Genomic DNA, 25,344 nt, shown 5'->3' with positions numbered 1-25,344 from the left:
CATTCGCAAATTCAAGGCAAAGGGCACTGTTGAAACGCTTCCTGGTCGTGGCAGAAAAAAGATGCTAACTGCGACTGCTGTGCGCTATCTGAAGCGTAGAGTGGAAAAAAGTCCCCGTGTGACTGCTGAGGAACTGAGAAAAGATTTGTCAGATGTGGGTACTGAAGTTTCTGCTCAGACAATACGGCGCACCCTGCGTACTGAAGGCCTCCATGCCAGAACTCCCAGGCGCACCCCCTTGCTGTCTCCAAAGAATAAGAAGAGTCGACTGCAGTATGCCAAAAGTCATGTGGACAAACCACAGAAGTTTTGGGATAGTGTTCTGTGGAAAATTAGAACTGTTTGGGCCCATGGATCAACGCTATGTTTGGAGGAGGAAAAACAAGGCCTATGAAGAAAAGAACACCTTGCCTACTGTGAAGCATGGTGGGGGGTCAATCATGCTTTGGGGCTGTTTTGCTTCTGCAGGTACAGGGAAACTTCAGCGTGTGCAAGGTACCATGAATTCTCTTCAGTACCAGGAGATATTGGATGACAATGTGTTGCAGTCCGTCACAAACCTGAGGCTTGGGAGACGTTGGACCTTTCAACAGGACAATGATCCCAAGCATACCTCCAAATCCACTAGAGCATGGTTGCAGAAAAAAGGCTGGAACATTTTGAAGTGGCCATCGCAGTCACCAGACTTAAATCCGATTGAGAACCTCTGGTGGGACTTAAAGAAAGCAGTTGCAGTGCGCAAGCCTAAGAATGTGACTGAACTGGAGGCTTTTGCCCATGATGAATGGGCGAAGATACCCGTAGATCGCTGCAAGACACTTGTGTCAAGCTATGCTTCACGTTTAAAAGCTGTTTTAACTGTAAAAGGATGTTGTACTAAGTACTAAGATTGAATGTCACTTGGGGGTTGAATAAAACTGATAATGATGTGAGCACAGAAAAGACATTTGTGGTTATTTCATTATAAATGTTATGTTATATTTGTCTGACCTACACATGCCTCTTTGATGTAATTGTAAGCAGGATGACTGAATGATCAAAATCAATGTCAAACCGGCCAAAACAATCAATTTCAGTTGGGGTTGAATAATTTTGAACACAACTGTACGTCACGACCACACGTTAGCGATCGCCAATGACAGATCCTGAGTGACTCTGGGCAGATCCAATAGTTTTAAACTTCAACAGAGGACCCTCCTTAACGGAAGTAACGCTTTGCAATGGAGCATGGCCAGACTCTCTGTACAAATGAAATGAATGTACGAGAGTCTGGTTGGACCAGGCTACCATTTGCCCACCTCTGGGCAAATTAACCAAACTGTGCCCGGGCACGGAACGGACAGATCACACTAGTCCACCGAACCAGGCTTTGGAAGTCAAATGTGCTCGGTGTGTCCTTAGAGTAGGGCTATAGTGGTACAAACCTTACATTGGTTGGTAGTCTAATACATTTGGTATAGTATAGTCATAGTATAGTCCAAAAGTTCCCCCACCATCATCCGTGTGAGCGATTTGATAAGTGTTACAGACCTCCGACAGGTGTGCCATGTTTTAACAGTCAGTACCGTGTTTGTGTCAAATGTTATTAAGACACCTAATGAAACGTCAGCGTTGGACAACACAGATGTTGTGTAAAACAGACACAGACCAGGGCCCAATCCAGCCATATACATCTGGCATAAATCACGACAAGAATGAGAACAATGTGCATACAATCACACATGCCTAGACACAAATATGATAAGGACCTTCAATAGGCCTCTACTGCATTAAAAAGTATATATTTCTCTCTCTCTCTCTCTCTCTCTCTCTCTGTGTGTGTGTGTGTGTGTGTTCATGCACCATGACGCGAATCCATGACCTTCTGTGCGGTTAACGCAATGCTCTACAAACTGAGCTACAGGAACCCAGTGATTATTTATGGATTGCTTTTTTCCCAAGAACCTTGGAAGTTCCCGAAAGAATGTTTTGTGTTTTGTCTGATTTAGTTAATCCCACTAAACAGTTTGTCCTCGAAGGACAGCACAATAACTCGCACAGTAAACTTACACCATACATGAGATACGTGCACGCTTTCAGACACGCAAACCAATTCTGGCACGCGTAAAATTTTGCTATGATTCATGGTGTTCGGTTACTTCGGAAAATAAATGAATGAGAAATAGTTTGACACCGGGTTATTATGTAACCATAGCAAAATTTCCAGAAACACCATACACCCACAAACTACCACACAAAAACGATTAAACACACAGTGACTCATATGCTTTGTTAAATGCGATGTTTGAGTCGCCAAATCCAGAGTTCTTAAAGACACACCTTAGATCCAGCAACACACACACCCTTGAGACAAACACTCAAAATTTCTGGAAAAACTAGTGTTATTTCCTAAGGAAAAGCCTGCATAGCGCATACGTTGTGCGTGTGTGTGTGGGTGGGTGTGTATATTTTCTGCCAACGGCCCTTGCTGAAATATTTCTTCTGATGAAAACACACGTTGCGTTTCTCAGGGTGTGATATAACAAACTTGTCATTTCATGTCTGCAGGTCCCCGTGCAAGTCGCCGAACTCGCGACCAAACGGAGCGCTGCACCGCTAATCTCTGTAATCAAACAAATCCCGCAGGGCAATCGGAATGCTGCGGCCTGTCAAAATAACGGCATTAGTACAGATGAGCTGCTTCGAGGAATTGTACCGATCACACGAGACCCTTCATCGTGATGGAGTTTGGTTAATGCTTACGATTATAGAACATAACGTTCTGTTGAATCACAAAAACACATTTTTATATGTCAATCATTGAAACAGACTGAGAGAACAGCGTGTGGAGTTAATGACATAACCTTATGTGTTTAAAAGTAATCTGGAAAATGCACTTAGGGAAGTTGCTTTACCTCCACTTTATAATTCTCTGAAGCTCCTCTTTTGTCCTTGTTTACCTTTTTAACTTCAGCTATTATCCTTAATGGATTTATTATGGGTTTTAAATCTGTGCAGGTGACATATTAAAGAGCATAAAATGGGTGTTGGCACTTTATAGAGTGAGATTACATGCTCATAACATAACAACACAAAATAAAAATAATAAAGTTCCCCTGTAGTGAAAATACACTTTTTGTTGTTTATGCTATATGAGTATTTGAAGAGTTTGGTTTCAAAACGCAATAAATCCATTTTGACTTTTGGTAAAAACCTCTTTTCTATACCAAGAAAGTGACAAGATGAAAAACACTATTTCCACAAAATGCTATAAATCTATTGAATTAATATATAAATGTGCATTCATATTTGCTATGTTATATTCATTTAGTTGACTAGTGGTATACACTTATTTAAAAAATAAACATTAATGGCATTAATGAAAACACTTACTTTGTTATATTAAGAACACTGTCATTGCTGCGGATGAACTTGGGACGTCGTCGCTTAACATTTTTCACAGCGATCAGATGTAAAATGTTTGGTACTTCTCGATTTTCGTTGGCTTCGCATAAAATAATGGAAAGTTTTTCATAAAACGGATTTTCCGTCTCCCGAGTGCCTCTCACGTAAATGGTTAGATGTTGATGGCTTACGTTTCTTTTCCATCACAGAAAAACACCACTGGTTTATCAATGCCATCAAAGTATTATTTTGTTTTTGTTTGTTTGTTGATCACGAAGTACAAAGTAGATGAGGAAAACTAGGATTCCGTGTATTCAAAGCGCCACCATTGTTAGTTCACAATGTGTGGAATTGTGCGCTGTGATTTGTTGAGCGGATTTATTGCATTCTGCAGAAAAGGAAGAGTGGCGTTTATTGCGTTTTGGGAAAAAAGGGAGAAAATATGACAGAATAACACGCCAGATATTGTATTTTGCGTAAAATTAAGAATTTACTTTTAAATACTGACCTGATATAATACTGATTTTGGCAGTAACTCATTTTTTTTTAAATGGCGTTTACCGAGTTTTAGAACCAAACTCTTTATTTCCTTCGTAAAATTGGAGATTGAAATCATCTCAGTTTCCTATGTCACAAACATGTAACCAATCACATTATCTCAGTTGAATGAGTGGATCAGCAGTTTGAGCCATAGATATAATGTATGGATGCCGCATAGACCCGGCAACCCCTGCATCAGCTTTACTTCTAGCAGTGTGAATGGTCTAACATGTTAACATCAGCGCAAAAAAAAAGAGTTACTTATCAGCTATGTCTGCCTATGTCTGTAGCATCTATTTACAAATATATCCATGCTGGTGCGATTGAGTAAAGGCAGCGACCAATTCGGATATAAATGGATTCAAGTAAACTAAATAAATAAACGGTGTAGAGTAAAGGGCCGCTCACATTATAACGATAAATATAATGTTAACTATATTACCGTCCACATTATAACAATAACTTTATGCTAATTCGCTCACACGCGGGGCACTCGCACAAATACTTGCCTTTAATGGCATTAACTAATATTGGATATTTCTTGTAATGTAAACTTTTGCAATTGTTTACGTCACTGAATATGTAAATATGCTGTTCTTGTTGCATTTGCACAGCGGGTAACCAGCAGATGTCCTCAACACGCTGTGTTTCGTGTCTAAATAGTGAATCTAGTTTGTCTAATCTAAGTTAATATCTTACCTTTTGGCATAGTCAGTGTGGGAGGAAAAAATAATTACGTAGTAAATTGCATCAGCGCTGGATACCTGAAGTAATTTTATGCTATAAACCTCCGCATTGAGCTTTCCAATTGTAATTTTTATTTTTATTTTAAGTGAACGTGCACTTTAAGTTCAAATAGATTTGATTGGCTGTGGGTTTATCTTTCCTCAGGTGGGGAAAAAATCGCTCAGAAAGTGATCCTAACGATATCGTTCATTGTATCTTTATCGTTATAGTTGTGGTGTGAATTCCGCTTTTGTCTTTAATATAAAACCATTTTCAAATTTTTTTATAGTTAAAGTTATCGTTATAATGTGAACGGCCCTTAACATGTAAGCTATTTTAAAGCATTGAGTAATAACTGTCACATTTTTTTACATAATGCTATTATGATGCTCAAAAATGGGTTTTAATTGATAAAATAATCAACCGCAGGGGGACTATAAACTATGGAAATAGTTTGATACAAACTATGGGCATATGTTTGATACTGTATGTTTACCTCATTTTTAAATGGTTTTAAAAAGATAATGGTATTATAGTGTATAAATTATATAATATGAATTATTACATTACATTACATTGTATTATATGATATTAGGGTTGCATAACGATTAATCGCGATTAATCTATTGCAAAATAAAGGTTTTTGTTTACATCATATATTTGTGTGAACTGTAAATAATAATTATGTATATATAAATATATATATGCATGTATAATGTTAAGAAAAAAAAATTATGGTAACACTTTACAATAAAGTTGATTAGTTAGCTACATTAGTTAACATGAACTAATAATGAACTGCACTTATACAGCATTTATTAATCTTTGTTAATGTTAATTTCAACAATTACTAATACTTTACTAAAATCTTGTTAACATTAGTTAATGCACTCTGAACTAACATGAACAAACAATTAAAGCTTTAATTTTTATTAACTAACATTAACAAAGATGAATACATACTGTAACAAATGTATATATAATATACATTATACATAAATATACAAATGTATATACACATGTAAACATTTCTTAAATGTATACATAATTATTATTCACAGTACACACATATATATATTATGGAAACAAAAACCTTTATTCTGCATTCTGCAATGAATCACAATTAATCGTTATGCAACTCTATATGATTTTATATGATATTATATTTATTATTATGTTATATTCTATGATGTTATAGTAAAATTATTATATATTATATTATATTATAAATCATATGATATAATATCTTATCATATCATAACATATCATATCATAGGAATTTCAAGAACATAGCTTAAGATATTTAAAAGGGCGGAGGAGGGCACAGACAGCATAACCTGTAGGAGGAGGGCAATCCTGAACAGATATGTTTATTTTTCACCAGTTCTCTCTCTCTCCTCGCTCTCTTCCTCTGACACACACACACAAAAACACACGAACACACACCCGTGGCTGTCTCCTTTCACCAGCTGCAATTATCAACAGAGCGTTTCTCTCCTTTGGACTAACAGCAACTCCTTCCTGTACTGAGTGTGAATGACACACCACAAACAGAGGTAAGTCACAGCGTTGCATATGACAGCAACAGTTACATTCAAATCAGAGCTGCAGGTTAGATCAAAGTCGAAGGGATTTGAGATCATTGCTCTCTTGAACTGGGACACGTAATCGTCGTAGTAGTAACTTAAATAAAATGTAATCATTCACCAAGTCATTTTTGGATAAAGAGTACAGCAAACAAATATGTGACTTGAATTCATTTCGGAATAGTGAAAACTTGTGTTTTGTTATAAGGACCTTTTTGTACTTTTGCCTCCCTATGAAACGTCGCTTTTATTGTTTACGAATCTATGTAAAACTCGCTTTGGATAAAAGCGTCTGCTAAATGCCTAAATGTAGATAAAATACATTTAGAAGTTTAATGTTGGATATGTATTATGCTTTTAAAACGTAAATCAGTTTGCGTAACTACGATGTGCACAAGTAGTGGTTTTGCAGTTTGCTCTGTTTAATTTTGTCAAGGCAAAGTCCTCCTGGCAAAGCTGAGATATTAAACTACTACGTTTTTATGACATGAAAAGGGTTAAGTTCAAAATAAACAGTGACTAAGATAAGGAAAACAATGGCAGAATTAATTTCTTTTGATGTCTTTTCAAATGTGAACCTATGAAAAATGCATTTTCAGAGGAAAGCTCTTGTTTCTGTATAACAGTGATAAAGCAGAATGGAATGATGTTTTTCTGTAGTGTTAAACTCTATTTACAGGATAAAGGTGTAACGTACACTAAACACCATAATAGACTGAAGTAACACAACACGACGACAACAATTGCTGTAAAAGATTGTGAACAATGAAAAACCTTTGTATACACATATAAAGCCAAGCTTTGGACAAACTTCCTAACGGTTAAACCGCAGTTTGAAGTTGAATGGTACAAACAATAAAAGTAATTTATTCATAGGAACTTGTCCCTAAAAAGTATTTGGACACTTAGGGAATACTAAATAAAATATCAGTTGAATAACTTATAACAAAATATATAACAATTTGAAAAAAATATTTCACAATTTGTAAGATGTATATTATTGATAAACATTATATTTACAGTTTTACATTATGACAAAAAGTATATTTTTGCCTAACGCAGATTGGAAAGAGTCCCGGAATAATTTACAGTACAGTCACGGATCACAGAAATCCTTGCTACGGGCCTGTGTTTTTCTTCTAGGACACCTGTGTGAACTTAAGGGGAACTGACTTCATCTGATAAAAAATGTTAATGGGAAAGCTAGTTTAAAAAAATGTGTAAACGCTGGTTAAACAATATTTTAATTCTCAAAAAAGGTTTAGATTCATGTTTGCAGATGCCACTAGGTTTGTATATAGACATTAAGATTAACTAATGCAACAAAAATTCATACATTTTTAGTTTTTAATAAAAGATCTACTTTTTCCAAATAATTTATAGTTGAAATTATATATATTGTGTGCAGATATTGCAGATATTTCTAGATAAATATTGTGATCATGATTTTATGTGCAAAATGTAAATAGAATGCAAATAAAACCTTGATGGTTTCATTATATAAAGGCTTTTTTTGGGGGGACATTTAATGGAAAAATCTAGTTTGCAGTCTAGAATGCGGTTTTTCATCTGAAGGAGCACAACCTTTTCCGCAAGTGGAAATTTTACATCCCAGCTTACTCATAATTACTCACTAGAATGTTTGGTTTGTTAACAACCAAACAGTGTTTGGTGGTTAAATTTCAGGAAACATTAAACAGCATACTGTTAATTTAAAGAAGCATATTTTAAAAATATATATTTTCAATTAAGCAAAAATGACTCGTGAAAGTGAATAAACTACTAAATTAATTAACAACAATTTGCATGCACAAAAGCAGCCAATCAACATCTGATAAAGATTTTAACCTCTATGCCAACTAACAGCTGGTCACCTCATGCAAACACACAAATCCACCCGGGGCTCTTATTTAAACAGAACAGCATGCGTTTAACACATTGACAGGTACATTCTCTAAGCGCTATGTGTTAATACCAGATGAGCAGCTGGAAAGCCAAAGATTTGCACAAATTTAAACAAAAATCCATTACCTGACAAGGTTAGATATATTTCACTCTATGCATATAAACTATTGAGGCTACTGAGTTTACAGCACAAGCAAATCTCAATTAGCCATCATGCTTTCCTAAGCTGCCATACAAACTAATAGATTATGCCACTCGGACAAAGTCGGCAACTACCAAAGCAGGGTGCTGGGTGTACACACGTGGATCTCTGCTTTCAATTCATACCTTCAGTCAAGAGTAAATATCTCCATGCTGTGTATGACCTAAACTAAGACCTTAACAATGAACAATATGGAAGAAATTACCAGGATAGAGTCTGTTGTTTCGTCTTGCATTCTCTTCCACGCTTCACTTATTTAAAACATGCATGTACCTTGATAAACACATGGTCGAGGCAGAAAAGTGCACCGATAAAGTGCCACAAAATCAGAGGATATCCCGAACAATGTCAACAAAAACACATATTCAGTCTAACAACCAAATGATATATGAAAAGACATGAGAAAGCACTGACGTAAAATTTTTTAGATTGTTTGAGTGTCTAACAAGGTTATCCCGACTTTATTAGAGACAGATGTGAATTTTTTAGGAGTTGAATCTTATTATGATAATGTACAAACTCCATAAATCTCTATAAAATTGTTATGAACAATTGTGAAACTAATTTCCAGGAAAAACTCCTCTGACTTCTTATTTGAATGAATTAAATTTACTGCCGCTTTACATGGAAATATAATAATTGCATAACAGTGAAAGGTAAAAAGATAAAAAAAATATATATTTTTAAAACTGCTTTATTCCTAAATGTGAAGTGCATTTCAAAGATTTAGGAAGGAATTAAAATCATATTTAGGCATGGGCCGGTATAAGATTCTGGCGGTATGATAACCTTAAGCAAAAATACCAGGGTTTTACAGTATTGCGGTATTGCCATTTCAACCTAAAATGTGTTCTTTTTTTAATCAAGCCTTTAAAATTATAATTTTATTTCACAAAATATATATATTTTCATAATGTATATTAAATGTAAACATCAAATAAACTGCATGACTTAATGATTTACAAAATTTTGTATAAACCTAGCTCATACCTTGAAAACGATATCACAGAACATTTTAGTGGTTTTGAAACCTTTGACTGTTTAAAACCTCGGTATACCTTAAAGGATTAGTCCATTTTCTTAAAAGAAAAATCCAGATAATTTACTCACCACCATGTCATCCAAAATGTTGATGTCTTTCTTTGTTCAGTCGAGAAGAAATTATGTTTTTTGAGGAAAACATTGCAGGATTTTTCTAATTTTAATGGACTTCAATAGAGCCCAACATTCAATACCCAACTCAACACGTAACAGTTTGTTTCAACAGAGCTTCAAAGGACCACAAACGATCCCAAACGAGGCACAAGGGTGTTATCTAGCGAAACGATTGTCATTTTTGACAAAAAAATAACAAATATGTACTTTTAAACCACAACTTTTCGTCTAGATCCGGTCCAGCGCGACCTTTCGTAAATGCATAGCGGCGTAGGGAGGTCACGTGTTACATATATAAAACGCACATTTGCGGACCATTTTAAACAATAAACTGACACAAAGACATTAATTAGTATCAGTTGACATACAACAACGTAGGAACGGTCCTCTTTCAAGACGCTTGTAAACACTGGGGCGGAGTTTCGCGTTCGTCCTCTGTGACCTCTTGGCGTCATGACGTATTGCGTCGGGTCACACTAGCGCATCACGACCGGATCTACATGACGAGAAGTTGTGCTTTAAAAGTGTATATTTGTTATTTTTATTGTCAAAAATGACAATCGTTTTGCTAGATAAGACCCTTATGCCTCGTTTGGGATTGTTTAGAGTCCTTTGAAACTCCGTTGAAAAAACTGTTAAGTGTAGAGTTAAGTATTAAATGTTGGGCTCTATTAAAGTCCATTAAAATTAGAAAAATCCTGGAATGTTTTCCTCAAAAAACATAATTTCTTCTCGACTGAACAAAGAAAGACATCAACATTTTGGATGACATGGTGGTGAGTAAATTATCTGGATTTTTCTTTTAAGAAAATGGACTAATCCTTTAAAATTAGTAACCGGCCCATGCCTAAATATTAACTATTTTTATATGTTTTTTAATAGCTTTACATCTTTTTTGTTTTGTTTATTAACAGTAAACAATATGCAAAAATTAATTATAATTTATTATAATGACAAAATGTGAAATTGAAAAAATAGAAAAATAATTAAAAGTCGCCATGAAACGGAAGTAGCGATTGCCTTATTTTTCCCGTGGTGACGTATATCCGAATGAAACGGCTTCTGGAATGAAATAAGGCAGGGCTGGATTTGAATTTGTCCAACGAGATCTGATTGGATCGTTTGAAGTTGGGTCGTGTCGCTAATTGCTAATCGCTGCGATCTTCTCCCGGACCCCGCCCACCTGCCATACTTTTGACCGGAAGTGAAGAGAGATCGTTTTGAGGGGAGGAGATTTGCATTTTTGATTAAAGATTATAAGCACACACAAATTTTTAAAAAATAATGAAGCTCACAGATAAGTCATTTGTTAATAATAAAATATATATATATAGTTTTTCATTTCAATTTCATTGCGACTTTAAATATATTTTTCTGCCATATTTGTCCCACATGTCAAAAACTAATGTCTGATTTTTTGCTAAAAATGTGATGTTTAAGAGCCGACATGCACTTTATAACTAAGCCAACAAAATGATGCACTACCTTTAACATTTCCTCTCTCTTTCTCTTTCTAGACCATAATGGAAAACCATTTGGATTATGACCATGACTATACCTACCATGACCATCACAACAGCACCAACCACAGTAGCTACGAAGACGAGGACTTTTCCGACTACCACACGGTCTGTGACAAACAAGATGTCCGTTCCTTTGCCGGTGTCTTTCTGCCTGTGGTCTACACCCTAGCGTTGATCCTGGGACTGGCAGGGAATTCTCTAGTCATCTTTGTTTACCTTTCCCACAAGCGTTTACGAACACTGACAGATGTCTTTATCCTCAACTTGGCCTTTGCAGACCTCCTGCTCCTCCTAACGCTGCCCTTCTGGGCGGCGGATGCGGTTAACGGTTGGGAAATTGGCACGGCTGCCTGCAAAATCACCTCTGCTCTCTACACCACCAACTTTAGCTGTAGCATGCTGCTGCTCGCCTGCATTAGCATTGACCGTTATCGTGCCCTTGTGAGAGTTTCCACCACCGCTAACGCAACAAATAGGAACAGCGCCCGGAGACAGAGAGTTATAATGTGCATGCTGGTTTGGATGTTGGCCATTTTGCTAGGGTTGCCAGATATGGTGTTCTACACGGTAAAGCCGAACTCTATAGGGCGTAACGCCTGCAGGGCAGTTTACCCGCACGACATGGCGCGGGCGGCTAAAGCCACTGTGGAGTTTCTGGAGGTGTCGCTTAGTTTTCTGTTGCCTTTCCTAGTGATGATGTTTTGTTACTGCAGGGTGGGTGTTGCGTTAAATCGGGCCGCTACAGCGGGGGTACGTGGCGTTAAGAGGTGGAAGGCGTTTCGAGTGTTAATCGCAGTGGTCGGGGTGTTTCTGTTGACCCAGCTTCCGTACAATTTGGTAAAACTGATCCGAGCTTTGGATGTGATCTACATGTTAGTGACGGAATGCGAGATGAGCAAAAACTTGGACCGGGCCAATCAGATCACAGAGAGTCTGGCCCTCACGCATTGCTGCCTAAATCCCGTGCTCTACGTCTTCATCGGATCGTCCTTCAAAACGCACGTGATGAAACTCGTCAAACGCTGCGGCCAGACAGGAAGAGGTTATCGTCATGGCAACGAGCAGCCCACTGTTGAGTTATCCCTAAGGTCAGGAGCACAAACTCAGACTCATTCTTCTTCAGGGAATGAAGATACGAGTACCTTCACCATTTGACACACACACTAACGTACTATCTTGGAGACTAAGACACTCATTTCAGAAAAGTAACAGCTTTTTATTATCTGACATCTCTGATGAGCCCTTTGCACATTTTAATACTTTAAATATTAGGCCTTAAGCATACTGCTTGTCAAAGGACCTCCACAGAATTTGCGTCTGTCTGTCATTAACAATGTTTTCCTACCTTTATGTATACAAATACGTTTATTAACACTTATTTGAATGATAATGTAGTTTCCCATACTACATTTAAAGTGATAACACAGAAATCTTCTCCCATAAACTGTAGTAACAACAGATGCACGGATGATGTGTGGGTATATTTATTAGTTACAGTAAAACTACTTATAAAAACTGTGTAATTAAGAAATTTTATGTAAAAGAGATCAACAGTTACATATTTGTATTTACATATTATAATATATATCTCAAATGTAAATATATTTTCAGATTAAAGCAAACTTTTTACACTTGGAGATTTGGAATTTACGATTTGCTGTTATTCAATCATTTAAAGGTGCAGTGTGTAATTTTAAGGAGGATCTCTTGACAGAAATGCAAAATAATATACAAAACTATATTATCAGGGGTGTATAAAGACCATTATGTTTTTATTACCTTAGAATGAGACGTTTTTATCTACATACACAGAGGGTCCCCTTACGTGGAAATCGCCATTTTGTGCCGCCATGTTTCTACAGAAGCCCTTAACGGACAAACTTTTTTTACTAAGTTGTGTCCGACGATAACATGTTTTTCCGGTGGTGGCTACCGTAGCTTCTCTATGCGTTTAAAAAGCGAGGGGTGAGCAGTGGACTGAGCCGTTGGTTGCAATTGGCAACCTCACCCCTAGATGCTGCTAAAATGTACACACTGCACCTTTAAGACTATATCAGCACACATAAAATGCAAAACGCAAACATCACGATTGTGCTACGCGCATATAATAAAAGCAATACCATGATGTAGTTTCTATATCTGTTATTTTGAAGGACGTGAAAAGTTATGACGGTGCAGATTATACATTAAAGTAGAAAGTGTGCATGAATGACTAATATGGTCATATTTTTTATAAAATTGAATAAAACATCCAAAAAACTAAATTTAAAGCAGAAAAAGGAATTGAGGAATTTACTGTTTCTGGGCTTAATAAGCAGGATCATCTATTTACAGCCATATGTTTTCAGCCTTTATGAAATTATTCATGTGTGGTGCTCAGAAGTGGCGAGGATAATCGCTAACTCAACCATCACACACTCCTCAAGTTTTTTCTCTTAAGAGACTTTCACTACAGGAACATGACAAATCCATTAATTTCAGCTGGGATGGTAAAAATGTAAGAGTTTTGAAGATGCAGCTGTATCGTGTAATCGAACTCTCATGTACAGTAGACGGTGACCAATTTCAGAATTTAAGGCTATGTTTACATTACTGCGTTTTTGTTTTAAAATGCATTACTGTTGTTACGGTTATGCCTGGCATCCACACTACTTCAGGCCATGTTTACATTAATGCGTTTACCTTTTAAAAACGCATTACTTTTGACACGTTTACGCCTTTCACTTAGACTACTCTACCGTTTTCGACCCTTATAAACGGAGTCGTTCGTAAATGCTGCAGACCGTGTTTTAGTTTGAGAACTATGGGGTTGCGCTGCAGTGTAAATGAACGTAGACGGAGTCTTATGTAAACTAACAGCTGATTTTAACTTAACAGCGCATCATTTTTAAAATAAAAGTGATTTTTATTCAGGTAAATGGAGGTTTGCAACGAAGTTTAGGCCCAAAATAGTAAACTTAGTGCAACCAACAATTATAAACTCATGTATCCTAATAGATAATGTCCATTTTATATTTAAGTATTGTTGTGTTTGAATATTGTTGTAATGTTGGTTTGTTTTAATTCAAATAGCTTATTACAAAAGACGTCATATAGGGATGGGAGAAACGTGGGTCAGACATAATTTTCGAGTTTCATTTAAGTTTTGTTTGCTTCTTTAAAAACAAATTTCGTTTCATATAATTTGTCTCTTATTTTGAATGAATGTTTTGTTGATAAGTTTTGTGAATATAAATTAATAAGAACATTAAAAGAAACACCGTGTATCTCATTGATGGATATACAAGCCACTGCTACCAAATGTCAAAACTTGCAGTATTATTGTTTCCAATAATGTTGTTGTTGTTTTAACGATGTAAAAAATCCAAAATATTATATATATATATATATATATATATATATATATATATATATATATATATATATATATATATATATATACACACACCTTTAAAACGCATTACTTATATATGTGTGTGTGTGTATATATATATATATATATATATATATATATATATATATATATATATATATATATATATATATATATATATGTGTGTGTGTGTGTGTGTGTGTGTGTGTGTGTGTGTGTGTGTGTGTGTATACATATATACATATATACATATAAATGTGTGTGTGTGTGTGTGTGTGTGTGTATATATGTGTGTGTGTGTGTGTGTGTGTGTGTGTGTGTGTGTGTGTGTGTGTGTGTGTGTGTGTGTGTGTGTGTGTGTGTGTGTGTTTGTGTGTGTGTGTTGTAGGGGGTAGCTAGAACAATATAAGACTTTCACAAACACATTTTTGAAAGATACAATAAATATTGTTATCGTTACTGGCAAAATGATCCAGATATAATTTTTTTGTAAATATCGCACACCCCTACGCTGCATACATGTGCTAAAGGTAAACTAATATTAAAAGTAATTAAAGTTATTTTACACTTTTATGCACATGCCCAGTTACGTGAGTGGTCATGTTCCTTGAGTTTATGGTCGTGTATAGTGTGGAAAAAGATATGTTTTGAAATGCCAGTATAGACGAGGATCATTTTAATTTTAAAATGCCTTTTTAAAACATTTTAAAACGCAAATGTTTTAAATGTAAACATGGCCTCAGAGTTTTTGACTTTCGAAAACAGACTTTTGAAAATGTTGCAGACCCTATTTTGGTTTGAAAACCCCAGAGTTGAGCTGCAGTGCAGACGGACCAAAGCACAGATTTGTTTAAATGAATGCATATTACTAGCTTCCCCAGCTATTTTTACACTTGTACGTGCATGCTCAGTGTGCATGAATGGTTATGTTTCATGCGTTTTTACGGTCATGTGTAGTTCGTAAGTTCCTTTGAACGCCAGTGTAGACGAGGGTCGTTTTCATTTTACAATGACATGTTAAAACGAAAACATACGCTTCGATGCGAAGTTCGTCATGTGTGTGGTTCGTAATTTCAAAATATGTGTTCTGCGCCTCGAGAGATCCTGTGTGCATCACGTGTCCTGCAAAAATAAGTGCCTGCTGCAGATGCGTCTAAAGGGTTTATGATAAAAGAGACGCTCGCGTTTGCAAGATACTCGCATAATCTCATGCGTAATCAGAGTTTACTGTTAAGTGAGTGTCTTGCGTGTATTTTGTGAACGTGAGCGCCTCTTTTATAATAAACGGTTTTGACGCGTGTGCAGCAAGTGATGCACGGTTCACATGACGCAACAAACACATATTTTGAGAACGCAAGCAACACACATGACACTCTGAACACTTATATTGAATTAGCGCCCCTCAGATGAGCAGTCACGAGCCGCCACTGTCAAGCTTATATTGAAAGCATATTTTGAAAAAATTATTTAAGTAAAAGGAAAAGGATTGGATGGTATGAAAAACAAACAAAGAAGTCACATAGACAAAGCTTAAGATACATTTCATTCAGAAACCTCTAACCAAAGCTGGTGAGTCAGACTCAAATGATCCTCCACTAATAATATTTACTTTGGGTGCGTCACATAAACATATGCGCTCACCCTTAAAGCTCTTGATGTTGTTGGCATTCATTAAAACCATGTGTGGTTGTCTATGTTTGTGGGGCAGTGCGTTTAATTTTATGAAACAAAATCTCATTTGTGTGTTTGTGTTCAGACAGCATTGTTTGTTTTACGGTGTCAGGACCTTTATGGTGCACAGTGAAGCTTAAACTCACTGTAATAGCAGAATGTTTACTTCAGTACATATGATAGATAATGTGTGAGTTCTTATATCCAGCTGAATGTGATATCCTATTTGGATATACCAAATGGAAAAAAACATGTTTCTTTCAACAAAAAGCCTGTTTAAGAAACAAGTTATTTAGGGGCGGTTTCCTGGACAGGGCTTATCCTGGAGCATGTTTGAGATTCCATAATTCAAAAAAACATCTTGCTTGACATACAGTGGTGTGAAAAAGTGTTGCCCCTCTTCCTGATTTTTTTGCATGTTAGTTGCATTTTAATGTGTCAGATCATGAAATAAATGTAAATATTAATCAAAGGTAACACAAGTAAGCACAAATTGCAGTTTTTAACTGAAGGGTTTTATTATGAAGGAAAACAAAATCCAAACACTCATGGCCCTGTGTGAAAAGGTGCTCCACAAATGGCGAAAACACAAAACAGTGGTGAACCTTCCCAGGGGTAGCTGGCCAACCAAAATGTCCCCAAGAGTGCAGCGATGACTCATCCAAGAGGTCACAAAAGACCCCACACTAACATCCAAAGAACCATAAAAAAAGAGACTGAAAGTGGCCTGTGTGGCAGATTTCCAAGATGAAAGCCGGTGCTGAGCAAAAAGAACATAAAGGCTCGTCTCAATCCTGCCAGAAAACATCTTGATGGTCCCCAAGACTTGGGAAAATGCTCTGTGGACTGACAAGACGAAAGTCTAACTTTTTGGAAGATGTGTGTTCCATCACTTCTGCCGTAAAAGTAACATAGAATTTCAGACAAAAGAACATCATACCAACAGTAAAATATATTGGTTTCAGTGTGATGGTCTCGGGCTGTGTTGCTGCTTCAGGACCTGGAAGACTTGCGGTGATAAATAGAACCATGAATTTTGCTGTCTATCAAAAAATCCTGAAAGAGAATGTCTGGCCTTCTGTTCCTGATCTCAAGATAAAGCGAACTTGGGTTTTACAGCAGGATAATGATCCAAAACACACCAGCAAGTCTACCTCTGAATGGCTGAAGGTCAAAGTCCTGACCTAAATCCTATTTAGATGCTGTAGCATGACCTTAAAAAGGAGGTCAATACTCGAAAACCCTTCAATGTGGCTGAATTACAACAATTCTGCAAAGATAAATTCCTCCACAACACTGCAACAGACTCATTGCAAGTTATTGCAAATGCTTGATTGTGGTTGTTGACGCTAAGGGAGGCCCAACCAGTTATTAGGTTTAGGGGGCAAACACTTTTCACACAGGGCCACGTGAGTTTGGATTTCGTTTTCCCTTCACATCAAAAACTCTCATTTAAAAACTGCATGTTGTGTTTACTTATGTTATCTTTGATTCATATTTAAATTTGGTTCATGATCTGAAACATGTAAGTGTGACAAACAAAAACAAAAAACTTTATCTTAACATATATCAATGCCACTGTTTTGTCTCAAGATGCACAACAGTACTATATTTTGTAAGGTATGTTTGTTATATGGTTTTTATAGCTACAAGTCAGTATGCCTACAACTACTTAACTCTTTCCCCGCCATTGAAAAGTTATCTCGTCAATTCAGAAAAAAAAACATTTGCATAAAAAGCGTGTTCCTGTGATAATTTTTTCAGTTAATCTGCAATACCGCGATTATCCACTAAATTACCCAATTTATGAAAAAACTGAAGCCAAAACGTTACTTACTAATTTTAAAGGTGCAGTGTGTAATTTTTAGAAGGATCTCTTGACAGAAATGCAAAATAATATACAAAACTATATTATCAGTGGTGTATTAAAGACCTTTCATAATGAACTGTTATTATTTATTACCTTAGAACAAGACCTTTTTATTTACATACAAAGAGGGTCCCCTTACATGGAAGTCACCATTTTGTGCCGCCATATTTCTACAGAAGCCCATAACGGACAATTTTTTACTAAGTTGTCTCCGACGATGACCTGTTTGTCCGGTGGCAGCTACAGTAGCTTCTCTATGCGTTTCAAAAGCAAGGGGTGAGCAGTGGACGCAACCTCACCGCTAGATGCTGCTAAAATTGCACCTTTAAACTCTGTTTTTGTTTTGTTATCATACTGAATCTGATTTCCAACTAAATTTATTCACAAAAATGCAATTATTTCAGATTTTTGCTAAATTATTTTTTATTTTGTTTGTTTGTTAGTTTACTGTTTGTTTGAAAGCAGAGGGTCTGTTCTTTTATTTGATATATTTGTATGTTCATATTTTTTAGAAGAAAATTTTCCTGGAAACCATTTTGTGAAACTTGTGAAAATCACAAAAAATGCTCTGGTGGGCAACTTTTAAAAAACAATAGCTGTCGGGGAGTAAATTAAATTTCCTAATATAACAACGCCATATAAAATGGCTTTTTGTCAAAAAAAATTTAATAATACAGTATATCCCAAATAGGATGTCCCATTCAACTGGATATAAGGTAAACCTGAGGAAGGGTCGTAAGAGACCCGAAACGTCACTTAAATAAATTATGTAAAGGGGAGCTCTTTGGTGTGCGGATTTTTTCTTTGTTCATATTTCGGATATAAGAACTCACACATTATCTGTCATTTACTGAAGTAAACATTCTGCTATTACAGTGAGTTTCAGCTTCACTATGCACCATAAAGGTCCTGACACCGTAAAACATACAACGCTGTCTAAACACAAACACACAAATGAGACTTTGCTTGAAGAAATGAAACGCGCATTGCCCCACAAACATAGATAACTACACAACCACATGGTTTTCATGGATGCCTACAAGTACTTAAATGTCCTAATATATAAGGCCTAGTCCTGGATTAATATAAACCCTGATCGGGAAACCGCCCCCTAATGAACTTTGAATTTAAACTGTCTGACATAACAAAACTGATCTTTCTAGAAACAAAGTTACTACTTCTCTTCTGCGCTGAAGATCTGCATCTTCATTGACCCCTTTTTCAGTTTTACTTCACTTTTCCTCTCCATAAGTCTATAACTAGCACACTCAACGGAAATAAACTTTTCTCACACAAAAATTCCCAGTCCCTCCTCTTTACAACGGTCTGACGGTAATCGTGGTCAGAAAGTCATCATGGACTGGCACAAAGAGGTAAGTATCTGTGAAAAGCTAAAGTTCAAAACCACCAGATACGCAAATACTTCGTCATATGCCTGGGAGCCACCTATGGAAATGGTTTCTTTCCAGAGGAGCGTAGGAAAACGAAAGGAAAACAATAAGAGGGTCAGCTAGTTCGGCTTTTGCATTTTTGTGGCATGGTGAAAATAAAGGAAGTTGCAAAAGCAAAGGACATGAGAATGGTTGAAAGAGACGGATATACAGTACTGTCTGCTTGAGGTTTTTCTCAGAGGGATGAGTTCATGTCTCAGACTCACAGGCGGTTCATTCATAAAACAATGTCCGGAAGAATGTAGAGTTCAGCCGAGAAGATGACGGGAAATTATCATTCATTCAGTGTCACATAACAATAGACAAAGGAATCAGGCTGGAAAAACTTGCAGGGAATTTGACACATTAACTTGATACAAAATAAAAAAAAAGAGAATCTCTTTAAAACATTAAAATACAATAATAGTAATAATTATGCATTTTTATGTAATGATATTATTTTAAAGCAAAACAAATGATCAAATCTGATAGGATATGTAAACTTACGAGTATAGCTTAGCTATGTATTTTCGTATATGCCAAATTAGATCTGATAAGGTGCTGTGTCACGGGCGCTTATGCAATCCTCCAAACACTTTGATGATGGTAGTGGATGTCATAATTATTGACTGTTGTAACTGTAATCTTGGCATTCCTCACCTGTGGATCTGTCATTCTCACCCTTCAGAATTGGAAAAGGACCAATCTAATACACGACCCGTGCTGACATGTCTCATTGAACCCTGTCATGCGTTGCAACGCCTCATTTTTCCAACCAATCAACGTGAGACTTATCAATATGAGAACAGCAGCGCGAATATAAACTCAGTTGATAACAACCATCATTTTGTTGTTGTGTTTGCAATAAGCATGTTTGCACTTGCTGAAAGAGAGTAAAGCATGCTAGAAATGTAGATCACACCGCACATCAACATTTTGGCTTGTAAGTTGGTTCAGTGTGAAATATAGGTGACAATTTATGTGTTACTTTGTATGATTAAAGACAATGTAATAAAAACACAGAAAAGTATTTTCTTTGCATTAAAAAAAATTCACGTGCACATGGCAATGCGGTCAAAAGTCTGCGTTTACACAAATCCGAAATAATGACTTAAAAATAAATGCAGCATGAAGTTAAAACAACCTTCTTTTTTACGTTTTGGAATGTGAAAAGTTGACGTAATCAAGTTGAAATTGTTTAACTTTTTAAGTTAACGTTACATATAAATGCTTTGACAAAAATGCTTTATGATGTAAGCAAAATGTATTATGCATGCCAAACCAGTAGATGGCAATGTTACTTTGCAAAGAAAGTGATAAATACAAAGTGATAAAGTACAAAGTGATAAATACAAACAATCAAGATGGCAAAAGGATCAAGCAATTTTGTTTAGACAGACCATGAGGTAGTTTTATTAGTACAAGTGACAATGCAGTATAAAGTGGCAAAATTTTGTAAACTTTGTTAGGGAAGCGTTTATAAACATATATAATAATATAATATAAACGTATAATGTACAGCATTGTTTTGGTTATACTCACGCATGTCTACAGAGTAGGGGTGTGACGGATCACAAAACTCACAGTTCAGATCACATTACGGTTTTTGAGGCACGGATCGGATCATTTTTCAGATCAGCAAAAAATGGGGTGGGAAAAATCTAATAACAAATAAAGAAATTACAAACATTTATAAAAAAGAACAAAGTTGCCCAAAAGTCTAAAATTAGCATTAGGTATGGAAATCGAATCAAATGAATAATAACACTGTATTGTATGAATTAAATATTTTAGAGCTACAGAAGTGATTTTCTCTTTGTCTTGGGTTGTTTGATTAACATTAATGACAGGTTAATTGAGATTACTGTCTCTTTAAGACCAAATAAGCACAGACTGGTTTCTGACTATAATCTGACTATATAAATACAGTTAAGACATAATGTTTTTATTAGAAAAAGAATACTGTGGAGATCATTTTGTTTGTATGCGCCCTGTCAAGAACAGAAAGATTTTATGTTTGCTAGCTTTTTGAAACGCGTCTCTCCGTGTGTCCACTTTTGAGTGCACCTAAATGCACGCACACACACACAGAATTCCAAACAGCGCAGCATAAACAGTCGCCCCACATAACAATGTTACGTTGTTTTTCATTGCTCTATTCACCAAATGTATACAGTATGAGACACAGTAGCGAAACTATCTCTAAAGTTTATACATCAAGAGTTCTGATCTTTGAAGGGATAGATGATCACGTCTGACTGGAGTGAAATTGTTTTTAAATCATTCGAATGTTAACCTTTGCCAGCCTTTGAAACATGTGCAAATGATAAACTTTCCCTATTTAAATTTGCATATAAATCTGCAAATCGCATGCAAGCCGAACTGGATCAACTGCCATCCGTCACAGCACTCCTACAGAGTGAATTAACCATGAGCATTACATCACCATTATCACAGATTCACAGTTTGACACACACTCTAAAAAAATAATCCGTAAAAAAACGGATAATGTCCTGGCAGAAAATTACCGGTACCTTTTCCGTTATGTTTACAGACATTTCCGTTTATTCAAAAATGGAACATTCTGTAGATTTATAGAACACTGTCCGTAGATTTACAGAACATTTTCTGTAACCTTTAGGGACACTTCAATCTGCCTATGAAACGCAACAATGGTGACAATCAGCAACAAAGCTTCATACCGCAATGCATGCTGGGTACCAGGATTGTAGAAAACTCTCTTAACATTTACTCTCACCATTGTTGAGATTTGTATCCAAAGTGTTGATATCTCTGAAGCAAAAACCACAGCTGACACTTTTTCAGCAATCTTATTCAATACAGTGCATTTTCAGATCAGCATAGTGTGTCACTCTTATACATTTTAGTTCATTATTCTTATTTTATCATTTCATATTTAAATGTTAGGCAGCATAACATAAAAAAGCAAACTTAGATGACAACATAGACAATTCTCCTTCCTCAAGCAACTAACAAGTTGTAATTGCTACAAGCAAAAACACTGTTGCAATGCTCAAAGAGCAGAGTCAGTTATGTGAAGGTCAAGGGACAAAAGCCTAACTAAAGGGAACACTAATCACCATAGTGGTGACTTCAAATGAATCTAAAGCAGATAAGCAGAAAGCAATTTTCAGACGCTTTTCAAAAGTTGTAATTGTGTCAGCAGAGTAAAGGTTCATGAAAATGACTTTGTAACTTGTTGTAACAAAACATACAGACGTCGCTCACTCACTGACCGTAGCATACGGGCGAATGCAAAGCATTAATGTGGGTAGCTACAGGTAGTTAGTGGAGTCAGACCAACATGTGTTCAACACAGGTGCTTTTCTGCTTGATTAAAAACCAGAAGCATTAACACATTTCTGAATCAAAGACTTTGGCAGATGCCAAGATGCCAAAGAAGTCCTAGATGCCAATCATAAGCAACAATCCTGAAAATGTTAAAGAAATGATCAAGAATACAACACAAAACATCTGTTTAACAACAGAATTCCAATTATGTGTACTAAAAGATTCAGCTTGAAGCCAATCAAATTTGTTTTTATGCAAATAAAAATAGAGCCTGACCAATTTATCGGTTTGCCGATTTTATCGGCCGGTATGAGCAGGTCACAGATATATCTGTATCGGGGTATAAGCCGCAGATATGCAGCCGATATGAAAGTTTTTCAGAGAACATGCTTTTGAATGATGTAAGTACTTGTTTGTCCATCAGAGCACGCTGTACTGTTTTGGTACTGGTGATCCAGGTCACTGTGTAATGACACCACCCAACCCCCTTCACTTCAGTCAGCGTCAGCGATCTCTTAAGGGCGATTTATAGTCGTGCGTAAGTTCTACGCCGTAGTTACGGCGTAGGCTATCCGTAGCCTGTGCGTAGCTCTGGGTAGCCTGACGTGCACCTCGCAAAAATTTTAACAGCGCGTCAGTTCTACGCAGACCGCAAGTGCTGTGATTGGTCCACCAGAACCCCTCCCGTCAGGTAAAAAAAACTGCGTCATAGGTATTTCCGTTTGCGACGGTGAAAACAAAGATGAGCCAAGTTGGGGAGTGATTTAACTCAAACTGCTACGAAAGTCGCTGTTTATTTACTTCCATCATTGCTGGTCTCCTCAAATCATACACAACAAGTTGCTGTTTCTTCTTAAGGGCTTGTTATAGTCGTGCCTAGGTCCTACAGCGTAGCTGCGATGGCGTAGGTTCCGCGTCGGTTTTCATTTATACTTTTTCCGCTGGTAGGCAGTATCCATGCGTGTAACCACAGTAGCAACGCGACCGTCAAAGAAGAAGAAGCTTGGCAAGTTAACCAACAAACAAAGAAGAAACAGCAACTTGTGTATGATTTCAGCAATGATGGAAGTAAATAAACAGCGACTTTCGTTGCAGTTTGAGTTAAATCACTCCCCAAATTGGCTCATCTTTGTTTCGCAAACGGAAATACCTATGACGCAGGTTTTTTTACCTGACGGGAGGGGTTCTGGTGGACTAATCACAGCGCTTGCGTTCCGCGTAGAACTTACGCACTGTTAAAATTTTTGCGAGGTGCACGTCAGGCTACGCAGAGCTACGCACATGCTACGGATAGCCTACGCCATAGCTACGGCGTAGAACTTACGCACGACTATAAATCGCCCTTAAGTTCAGGTGGTGACAGTCACGCGGTGTCTTCACAAGATTTACACCTGGCATTAAGATGCGCTTTGGTCGATTGGATTATATGTGGACCAGAGAGACACATTCCCGTTTACACTTGGTGTTTTTAATCCGTCTCTTTTGTCCTTTTGCGAGTTGTTAAAAAAGCAAGCGGGAGAAATGGCGCGATGCGGAGAAATTACACGTTTAAACTGACGCGTTTAAAACTGACACATTTAAACTGACGCGCATTCGCGCACATATTGCAGTATGTAAGATTACAGCTGCTTGTGTTGTTACTGAACATGCTCATTTCAGAGAAATTGGTTAAATAAGCTCACGCAACTGTACACCCTCGCTTAATAAAAGGCGGAGAGCATACGCTTTCGTTTTATAAAAGTCTCAAGTCTGCGACGAACACTGTGGGTTTGTGTTATAAAAACGTTGTACACAACATTAAACATAAGCCTACATCAGCATGTTTTCAGTCAAGCATTTTCTTTTTAACGGTATGTTGCTAATTAGTTTGTGAGGTACATAATTTACTGTAAAGCTAATAAACAATGAATTCCTAAGTTTCCCTTTTCAGTTTAAGTCCAATATAATGTTATTCTCCTCAAAACTGCCAGTGAAGTAATATATTTAAATATATTAAAATAATATAATTAAAATATATGTATTTTGTTCAGTTTGTATTTTGAAATTATGTATAATAAGTCAAGTTTACTGTTTTGTGCACTGATATCAGACACATTTTGGATAATAAAGTTTATTGTTAAATTGTTAAACACATATCTTTGTCACGTCATTTTAAGTGTTTGATCACCACATTTGTGAGTGATCCTTGCAAAAAATAAATGTCTTTATATATAGTAGGATATTCTATTAATGTATAGAGTGTATTATATGTACAGTACTGTAGTATAAGTGTAGTGTACTATAATATACACAAAGAAAATCGGGCGATATATCGTTATCTGTGTTTTTTTACTCCCTAATATCTGTATCGGCATCAGCCCCAAAAAAAGCATATCGGTCGGGCTCTAAATAAAAACAAACACGAAAATCAGTTGTGCAAGCAAACAAACCACCAAACACACACACCACACAGTCTATGCACCAATATCCTGTAAATGAGCCATTTTTCAGTTTCTCATTCCTAAGGCGTCTCATTTCCATCTACAGTAAATAGCTACAGTTAAGAAAACCAAAGACCAAAGAAATTCCTTGATTTAAAACAGCCATTACCGTTCCAGCAAAAAGACACTTTCCTGCCAGCTAACGGATGAAAAATGTGAAATCCTATGAATAAAACATTTTCACTTT

The 25,344-nt window shown here is 36.5% G+C and overlaps 2 protein-coding genes across 2 annotated transcripts in view; one reads left to right on the top strand and one right to left on the bottom strand.

The window, feature by feature from the left end:
- The window catches only part of acad11 (acyl-CoA dehydrogenase family, member 11), a 65,525-nt gene that overhangs the window by 17,883 nt on the left and 22,298 nt on the right, over window positions 1-25,344 (bottom strand). The gene's annotated exons all lie outside the window — the stretch shown is intronic.
- ackr4b (atypical chemokine receptor 4b) lies at window positions 6,040-12,658 on the top strand. Its single transcript, XM_055181358.2, has 2 exons — window positions 6,040-6,206; window positions 11,016-12,658. The coding sequence occupies exon 2, from the start codon at window positions 11,022-11,024 to the stop codon at window positions 12,174-12,176; it is 1,155 nt and encodes a 384-aa protein (XP_055037333.2). The 5' UTR covers window positions 6,040-6,206; window positions 11,016-11,021; the 3' UTR covers window positions 12,177-12,658.

This window comes from Misgurnus anguillicaudatus, chromosome 25 (assembly GCF_027580225.2).
Source record: "Misgurnus anguillicaudatus chromosome 25, ASM2758022v2, whole genome shotgun sequence".
Classification (NCBI taxonomy): domain Eukaryota; kingdom Metazoa; phylum Chordata; class Actinopteri; order Cypriniformes; family Cobitidae; genus Misgurnus; species Misgurnus anguillicaudatus.
This window is presented reverse-complemented; position numbering and strand designations above follow the sequence as displayed.

Coding starts and splice junctions, on each gene's coding strand:
- ackr4b (XM_055181358.2), top strand. CDS start 11,022: ATGGAAAACCATTTGGATTATGACCATGACTATACCTACCATGACCAT.